This window comes from Cyanistes caeruleus, chromosome 6 (assembly GCF_971803275.1).
Source record: "Cyanistes caeruleus chromosome 6, bCyaCae1.hap1.1, whole genome shotgun sequence".
In the NCBI taxonomy this organism is placed as follows: Eukaryota; Metazoa; Chordata; class Aves; order Passeriformes; family Paridae; genus Cyanistes; species Cyanistes caeruleus.
Genome location: NC_141706.1, coordinates 8829184 through 8838126, shown reverse-complemented (window position 1 = coordinate 8838126; position 8943 = coordinate 8829184). Strand labels below are relative to the sequence as shown.

General features: G+C 65.9%; 2 protein-coding genes across 2 annotated transcripts; one reads left to right on the top strand and one right to left on the bottom strand.

The window, feature by feature from the left end:
• The first annotated feature begins 3925 nt into the window (after window positions 1–3925).
• Window positions 3926–6363, top strand: RAD9A (RAD9 checkpoint clamp component A). The gene is made up of 11 exons (XM_086892577.1): window positions 3926–4149; window positions 4228–4298; window positions 4395–4529; window positions 4614–4728; window positions 4828–4927; window positions 5049–5158; window positions 5241–5347; window positions 5419–5483; window positions 5559–5660; window positions 5740–5953; window positions 6025–6363. Exons 1-11 carry the CDS (start codon window positions 4116–4118, stop codon window positions 6121–6123), a joined length of 1152 nt encoding a protein of 383 aa, XP_086748703.1. The 5' UTR covers window positions 3926–4115; the 3' UTR covers window positions 6124–6363.
• On the bottom strand, window positions 6181–8915 carry PPP1CA (protein phosphatase 1 catalytic subunit alpha). Its single transcript, XM_086892576.1, has 7 exons — window positions 8804–8915; window positions 8174–8305; window positions 7859–8089; window positions 7545–7649; window positions 7233–7456; window positions 6658–6792; window positions 6181–6534 (listed from the first exon to the last, which is right to left on the bottom strand). Exons 1-7 carry the CDS (start codon window positions 8856–8858, stop codon window positions 6424–6426), a joined length of 993 nt encoding a protein of 330 aa, XP_086748702.1. The 5' UTR covers window positions 8859–8915; the 3' UTR covers window positions 6181–6423.
• Window positions 8916–8943: the final 28 nt, after the last annotated feature.

The window sequence follows — 8943 nt, the reverse complement described above, 5'->3', positions numbered from 1 at the left end:
CAGGTGAGCGGCAGAGCGGGGGGAGTGCGGCGGGGTCCCAGCAGAACAACCGGAGCCCCTCGCAGCGGCGGCGGCGGCTAAGCCCCGGGGGACCCTCCGTCCCGAGAGAGGGCTTCGCTTCTCCCGGCGCCCCCGGTCCACACGGGGACGGGAGAGGGACACCCCTCCTCCCCCCCCTCCCAGCCCCTTTCCTCCGGGTGCCAGAGCCGCTTTCTTCCCGATTATCTTCCCCCGTTAGGACAATCTCCGTCCCGGCGCCCGCGGGGCCCTTGGCAATGACCGCGGCGTTCCCCGCAGCCCACCCGGGGTAAGTGGGGTGGATTGTGGGGCGTGGGGAGATCCCCAGGGCCAAGCGGAGCCGCCGCCGGAGGGGAGGGGGGCGAACCGACAGCCGGAGCCCCTTGTCCATTCCCCTCGTGCCCCTCATCCATGAGTGGGTGCTGCCGCCGGGGCTCTCTCGGCGGGGAGAGGAACGTCCTGGCTCCCCCCAAAAAAAGCTTTGTTTAAAACAAAGGCGCTTGGAGCGCCGGGAAGGGCCGGGAGGTAACAGGCGGATTCGCTTCCACTCCAGACCCCGGCCCTGGCCAGGTCTGAGCCCTCCCGGCTGCGACCGCATCCTCCCGGTTTTCTCCGGGACACGGGGTGCCTGCTCGGAGCACAGCAGGACCCTCTTTCCTCAAATCCACCGGGACACTGGGTGCTGAACTCATTAGCACCAGTTTGGGGACCCCCCGTAGGGATGAACCACACACGGACGTGCTGCTGGCTGATTTATTGCTTGGGAAGTGCGGATTTGGTGTTGAATCCATGAGGAAGCGCCCAACAGACATGTCAGGGGTGACGAGGGGGGCTCTGGATCCCCTCCCCCGGGTAAATGGGGATTACTCGGAATACTCCACAGCCCTGTGGATCCGGAGGGGCTGCGGAGGTGTCGGACGGAGCTGCCCAAACGATCCACGGATGGACTGAGCCCTGGCCCAGCTCTCCGGCAGCGTGTCTGGGGGGGGTCCGCTCGGCGTGGGGCCAACCCCCTGGCCCCCCCAGCCGCAGGGCAGGGTATCTGGTTTCCCCCCCCCCGAGCCAGCAGATCCCGCCAGCAGCGCTGGAGCAGTTGGGAAAAGCCGCCGGCCCGTCCCCGGGGGTCTCCAGCCTGCCGAGGCGGCGGGGCTGCTCCTCGCTGCCTTCTCCCCTCCCCAAAACCCAGCGCTGCGGTTGGGTTTGGGGAGCTTTCCAGCTGCCACGGCTCCCGCTGGGCCAACACCTGAGACAGGAGAGGAGGAGGAGGAGGGAAACGTAGCCCGGCAGACGCGGCTCCCGGCTTCCCAAGCCCCTCTCCCTGAGCCAGCTAGCGGTGCCAGGACGGAGCCCACGCTCCAGGACAAAGCGGGCACAGAGCACAGCCAGGTCAAACCACTGGGAAGCCTCATCCCCACATCCTGTTCCTTCTCCTCCTCGCCCGGTGCCCGCAGCGGCTCCGCGTGGGTGAGGCCGTGCCCGCCCTGCCCTCGGGGCCACGTCACCGGGCAGCTGAGCTCACCTCCATCCCACCCCGCGGGTCCTCCGGCCGGCGCCAGGACCAGCCCGGCCTCCCACTGCTGACCTTTGCGGCCGACAGCCGGAGGAGGGAGAGACGGGGGCCGACCGGACCCAGAAATCCCGGCTTTAGCCCCAAACCGCCCGCCAGACGCTCCGGCAGCGCCCGGCTCCTTGGGGACACCCCTGGGGCGCAGGCAGGGGCACGGAGCAGCCATCCGGCTCGGCGTGTCCCCTCCTGCCGGGCTGGCAGCAGGAGCCCAGCTGTGGCCGTCTGTCTCCCCGAGCCGCTGCCTGGGCGAGGGCGCCGTGCCATGTGCCGGGAAGGAAGCCGGAGGAGCGGGAAGGACGCTGCGAGACAAACCCGAGCCCGACGGGTGCGAGGGAACACCCCTGTCACCTTCCCCGCCATCCCTGGGTGGAGCTCGCCAGACTCGGGGGAGTCCTGGGAGAGGCGGCGGGGGCGCAGCTGAGCCTGGGGGTGCCGGAGCCCCCCGAGGGCTGCCAGGCTCCTGCTCCCGGTCCGTATCCAGCCCGTTCCCTGATCGGCGCCGGTGGGAAGAGGGAGGGGTGGCCAGGCCCTGGCCCCCGCTGAGGTGTGTGTGTCACGACCGCAGCCAGCTGCGTCCTCTCCGCAGCCCCATAAATGCCGAGCCCTGAGGCCAGAGCCCCTCCTGGGGACGCCGGCTCCAGAGGAGCCCGGCTGCTCTGCCAGAGCTGGAACGGACGCTCGCACACAATCCCATCCTCCTCCTCCTCCTGGGAGGAAGGGAAGTAGCCAGTGCTCACCCCAGGAGTGGAGGAGCCAGATCCGCTGGCCCCTGAGCCCAGGCCAAGGCAGGCCTGAGGGTCCCTGGGGTGCCGTGCTGCTGATCCCAGCGCAGCCCCGTGGCTCGGGCCGTGGAGCCCCCACAAAGGACAGGAGTTTGTGTACCTGCAGGGGATGCGGCGGGCAGGCCGGGGCCGAAATCCCGGATAAAAGGCACCGAGCACGCCAGACTATGAAAGGAGGAGGAGAGGCTGTCACCGTGTCCTGGAGGACAGCAGCCATGGGAAAAGGGCTCTGCAACGCACTTCCCATTTGCCTCTGCTCAGGTGCCAGCTCTGCTCCACAGCGGGGCCCCTCGGCTCGGGCTCCACGGCCACCGAGCCCGGGAGGAGGGACTTGGGAGCGGCTGCTCCAGCGGCAGGCGGGAGCCGGCTGGAGGACCCTGCTGTGAGCACGACTCGAGTTCCTCACAGCCACATCCCCCCGGCTCCCTCGAGGCCACTCCACAGCCTGTGGAGGCTGGCTGTGAGCACAGGCTGTTGGTTGAGCCGGTGTCACATCCCTGGAAGTGCTCATGGCCACACTGGAGCAACTGGGCCAGTGGGAAATGTCCCTGCCTATGGCAGGGGGGTGGGACAGGGTGGGCATTAAAGTCCCTTCCAACCCCAACCGTTCAGGAATTCTATGGACCATCCGTGGATACACCTGGCCAGCCCAGAATTTACAGTGTACCCCCACTGGAGAATTCTGGGACACCCCAAAAATCCATCCCTGGAAGTGTTGGGATGGGGCTTGGAGCAACCTGGTCTAGTGAACGGTGTCTCTGCCCATGGCAGGGGATGGAATTGGATGAGCTGGTCCCTTCCAACCCCAGCCACTCCATGATTCTAAGGGACGCACAGCCAGCAGCACCTCCAGCATTAACTTGCAGCATCCCAATTCCCATGTGTCCCTGGGAGATAGAGATCCCTGAAACACTGAGATCTCGGGAAGCACTGGAGCAGTTCCAGGGAATTGCAGCCCTTCCTGGGGAGCACCGTGCCCCGGGAATGCTGGAAGCGGCAAAGGGACCGGGAGGTATAGGCAATGCGGAGGAAGGGCAACCTCGCCCGGGATGCTGCCGGGAATGAAGAGAGGGTCAGGGTGCTGGGAGGCACAAGCACGGAACGACCCCGGGTGAGCCTCCGGACGGGTCGGGAGGCCCCGGGAAGGAGCCGGTGCGGGGCTGAGCTCCGGGAGCCGCGCTGAGGGGCACGTCGAGGCCCCATTGGCTGAGCCGCACGTCACTCCGACCGCCACCCAATACCGCGCTTGGGAAGGCGGGGCTTACCGGCGGGACAGCACCGAGAGCCGCGGGGCCGGAGCCCCGCCCCTCCTGCCGGTCACGTGAGGCCATGGTGCCGCGCCGTCACGCGCCCGCTCAGCGCGGACCAATCGGCTGGCGGCAGGGGCGGGACGGAGCGGCGCTCCCGGCCAATGGGGAGGCGGCCTGGGAGGGCGGGCGCGGGAAGCCGGGAAGGCACCGGCGGGGCGCGGCGGGGAAGAGGCCGGAACCCCCCGGAAGGGACGGGACAGGGGGGCTGGGGGACACCCCTGCGGGGCCCGTGGGGAGAGACGGCACCGGCGGGGCGGGGAGAAAACAACCGCGGCAGGAGGGGGTGGCGAGGCCCGAGCAGAACTAGCTGGGGGGCGTGGCCTAACCCGCAGGCTCCGCCGAGGGGCGTGGTCTCTTGGCAGGGGCGGGGCCTGCGGGCGCGAAGCCCCCACGTGCCCGCCCGGTGCCGGTCCTGGTTCTGGTCCCGGTGCCGGTGCCATGAAATGTGTCATCGCCGGCGGCAACGTCAAAGGTGAGCGGGGCCTGGGGGCCCAGGGAGTGCGGCATGCCCGGGGAGCCCTGCCTCACCCCCACATCCTCTCCTTCCCAGTCCTCGGCCGAGCCGTGCACTCCTTGTCCCGCATCGGCGACGAGCTCTATCTGGAGCCCACCGAGAGCGGGGTATGCAGCATCGAGGGGGCTGGACGGGAGCTGGGGGGGCACCTGCGCCCCCCTCCCTTCCGGCAGGCAGTGCCAATACTGTGGCTGTGTCCCCAGCTCTCCCTTCGTGCTGTCAACTCCTCCCGTTCTGCTTTCGCCTCCTTCCTCTTCGCACCCCTCTTCTTCCAGCTGTATGAGCCGGGCAGCAGCGGGCCCGACACGGAGCTCTTCCGATGCAAAGTCCACATGAAGGTGCAGTGGCCTGCCCGGGCTCCCTCAGTGCTCCTCGTTCTAGGGGCCCCAGGCAGGTGACAGTCCCTGTATCCATCCCCGCAGTCCTTCCTGGGCATCTTCCGCTCGCTGCCCTCGCTGGAGAAGTCGGTGGGGAAATGTCTCATCCTGCTCAAGCCCCGTGCCAGCCGCCTGGTGCTGCAGCTCCACTGCAAGTATGGTGAGTACCAGCGGGGACACGGCCTGGGGGGTGACACAGCACAGCGAGGGACATGCTGGCACCACATCCTGCCCTGCTGAGCCGCTGTCCCCCTGCTAGGTGTCACCAAGACACACAACCTGGCCTTCCAGGAGTGCGAGCGGCTCCAGGCTGTGTTCGACACCCAGCGCTGCGCCAGCCGCCTCTGTGCCCCGGCACGGTGAGGGGGTACACCGGGGGTGGCACTGGGGTGGGCAGAGTGGGATGAGGGCAGATGGAAGGAGGGACCCCGGCCAGCCCTGCAGAATTTGGGGTGCTCAGCCCCCTCCTGTACCCCTCAGAGTGCTGACAGAGGCTGTGGTCCACTTTCCCCCGACGCTGGCTGAGGTGACACTGGGGACTGGGCCTGGTGGCAAAATCAGCCTGCGGAACTATGTGGAGGACGAGGCAGGTGAGTCCTGCAGGGTAAGGGGCCCCCCTCCCTGCCTTGTGGTGCCCTCCAGCCCCCCACCCACCCCGTTCCCCCCGTCCAGAGCCCAGCAAGACAATGGTGACGGAGCTGTGGCTGGCTGAGGACGAGTTCCAGTCGGTGGCCGTGGCCCCAGGTTCCCACATCACCTTCTGCCTCAAGGAATTCCGTGTGAGTCCCCACCCAAGCCCCCCAGCCCTGTGTCACCCCCTGGCCTACCTCACCTTCCCCTTTGTCCCCAGGGTCTGCTGAGCTTTGCTGAGGCCTCCAACCTGCCTCTCACCATCCACTTTGATGAGCCCGGCAGGTAGGAGTGGTCACCACATCCCCACCCTGTGCCAGCCCTGTCCCTGGCACCCCCTCAGCCCCTCTGTGTCCCCAGGCCGGTGATCTTCACCCTGGATGACACTGTCCTGGAGGTTCACCTGGTGCTGGCCACCCTGTCTGACCTGCAAAGCAACTCCCAGTCCCCTTCAACCAATGGGTAAGTCCCAGATGAGCCTTCCAGCTGCCATGAGCAGGGAGCAGAGTGAACATTCCCAATCCTGCTCTGTCCCCATCAGTGTGTCCCACCTGCCTGCCCCATCAGATGACTTCCCTGACGACCTGGAGTCCTACATGGCTGCCATGGAAACCAGTGAGGGGGGCTCAGAGGGGCCCCCCAGCCCCACTTTCCCCCTGCGTACCCCCCGGCCAGCTGAGAGTGAACCGGTGGAGGAGGAGGAGGAGGAGGAGGAGGAGGAAGGAGCTGTGCCAGGGACCCCCCCACACAAAAAGGTGAGGGATGGGTGTGCCTGGGGGCATGGGGTGGGCAGAGCTGCCTCCTGATCCCCCATTTCTCTCCGCAGTTTCGCTCCCTGTTTTTTGGCTCGGTGATGACACCAGGAAGGCCCGGCCTGGCCACCACCCAGGAGGTGCTGGCGGAGGACAGCGATGGAGAAAGCTGAGCCCCGAGTCACTGCCACCCCAGCCTCCATCCAACCACCAGGACAGGCACCCCCCAGTGACCCATTACAAGTTTATTCCTCAAAAAGTCCTCCTGCCCCCCCCTCCGCTGCCACCCCAGGGCTGGGCTCCAGGCTCCCCCCTCACCCCAGCACTCCCTGCCCTGGGCCTGGATTTGCTTTGGTGGAGCATGGCGGGGGGGGGGCAGGATCCTACAAATAAAAAAACGAGTCGAAAGAAAAGCGACCTGATGCTGGGGCGGGGGGCTGGGGGGCGTGGGCAGCACGGGGGCGGCTCCCAGCTCATTTCTTGGCTTTGGCAGAGTTTCGGGGAGGGGTGACGGGGCGCCCGGCGGGGTTCAGCCCGCTGAACTGCCCATATTTGCCCTTGTTCTTGTCGGCCGGCTTCAAAATCTGAGGGGGAAGGGGGAAAAGAAATCAGTGAGCTCCTGCCCCATCTCTCCGCTCCCCTGGAGGGCAGAATTCCCTGCAGCCCTCCCAGCAGGAATTGAGGGTGTTTCCCCTCCCTGGGCTCACCTGGAAAGAGCACATTAATGTCTCATCCACGCTCATCATGGCGCCGGCGTTGTCAAACTCGCCGCAGTAGTTGGGGGCCGAGAAGAGGGTGACGAGCTGGCGCTTGGCGAAGAACTCGTAGCCATCCTCCACCACCTGGGGGGGCACGGGATTGGCAAAAATCCACCCCCCACGGCCAGTATCCACCTGCCCTGGCAAATTCCCAGTCCCCCAGGCTGAATATCTCTACCAGGGTGAATACTCCCTTCCCTGGAGCACATAAGCCACCACTTGGACAAACACCCACTGCTCCAGGGCAAATATCCATCTCCAGAGTGATTATCCAACCGCTGGGAGGAACAGCCACATCCAAGGGTGACTATTCATCCCCCTGGGGCAAATACTTCGACATCACAGCAAATGCCCAAATGCTGAAGTAAATACCCAAATCCCAGGGCAAACCCCCCCAGAATTCCAACCCACACACTCCTGGACTGCACATTGCCCTTGAAAAGGAAGTACTCGGGGTAGAACCACCTGACACCCACCGGAGACCCAAACCCAGATGTCCCCAGTATTTGAGGTCCTGATGGTACCTGGTGTGCCCGGCAGATGAGGTCCAGGTCGTGCTTGTGCAGGAATTTGGCCACCACCTCGGCCCCGAAGGTGAAGGAGACCCCACGGTCGTTCTCCCCCCATCCCTGCACATCCTTGTCGGGGTCAGACCAGAGCAGGTCACAGAGCAGCCCCTGATCCGGGACATCTGTGGGCCGCATGATCCGCCGGATCTGCTCCATCGACTGCAGGTCTGGGGACAGCCCTGTGGGAAAGGGGCACCCCCAGAGCTCAGCACAGAGATCCCACCCATCCTCCAGCCCTCACAAATCCCTGGGAAGGGCCATTCCCACCTCCATGGCAGCAGAAGATCTTCTCATCCACGATGGCGGCAATGGGCAAACAATTGAAGCAGTCAGTGAAAGTCTTCCAGAGCTTGATGTTGTATCTTCGCTTGCCTGTGGGGGACAAAAGGGACTTGGAGATGTCCTTGGGGACAGCATGGGGATGGGCACGACATGGAAGGGCAGGAGGATACAGAGGAAGGGCAGGAAGACACAGCGTGGAGGGAAGGAGGTCACAGGCACGGTCAGTGTGGGACAACACTGGGAAAGAGGGGGTCCAGGGGTAGCAGTGGGATTTTGGGGAGCACAGCCCAGGCACTCACACTCGTCATAGAAGCCATAGATGCGGTTGATGCTGGCACACTCGTGGTTGCCCCGCAGCAGGAAGAAGTTCTCAGGGTACTTGATCTTGTAGGCGAGCAGCAGGCAGATGGTCTCCAGCGACTGCTTGCCCCGGTCCACATAGTCTCCCAAAAACAGGTAGTTGCTCTCAGGGGGGAAGCCTCCGTACTCAAAGAGCCTCAGCAGGTCGTAGTACTGCCCGTGGATGTCACCTGGGGTTGGGACACAGGCTGTGAGTGGCACCCCACAGCTCCCCATGCTACCCCAGTGCTGCCCAGCAGCCATCCAGGCCTTACCGCAGATCTTGAGGGGTGCCTCCAGCTCCAGCAGGATGGGCTGGCTCAGGAAGATCTCCCGGGATTTCAGGCACAGCCCCCGGATCTCGTTCTCCGTCAGCTGCACGTTCTTCCCCGGCCGCGACCCTTGGACTGCTCCCAAGACGCAGAGAACAGGATCAGGGACCCCCAAGTGCTCCGGGACCCCAACAGCGCCCCAGGAACCCCTGCTTTACCTGCCCCAGACCTCCCTGCCCATATCCTTCAGGCCCCCCAGGCTCAACTCGAGCCCCCAGACCCTTCGTGGCACCCCAATACCCTCCAGTGCCCCCTCCGCGGGGTACAGACCCTTTGGGAACCCCCCATTTCCTCCAGCCCCCTCCCGCGGGGTACAGACCCATTCGGGATCCCCTCCCATATCCTCCACGTCCTCCGGACTCACGTCCAGCTCCCCAGACCCCATGGAGACCCTCCCCAAAACATTTCCCAGCCCTGACCCCCCCCACAAACCACCGCGGCCTAACCCGCCCCCGCCAGGCCCAGGCCGGGAACCCTTCCGCGGCGTTGGTACACGGCCCGAGCCGGCCCCGAGAGATTCCCCGAGCGGAGGGAGGGTATCCCGGTGCTCGCGGGGCGGCGGGGGCGGCTCACCCTCCAGGAGGCGGCTGATGATGGAGTCGAGGTTGAGCTTCTCGGTGTCCGCCATGGCCGCCCGCGCGCCGCCCCGCCCCGCGCGCCCGCCCAGAGCGGCCCCGGCGCGGGTGGCGCCCCCTGCGGGCTCGGAGGACTCA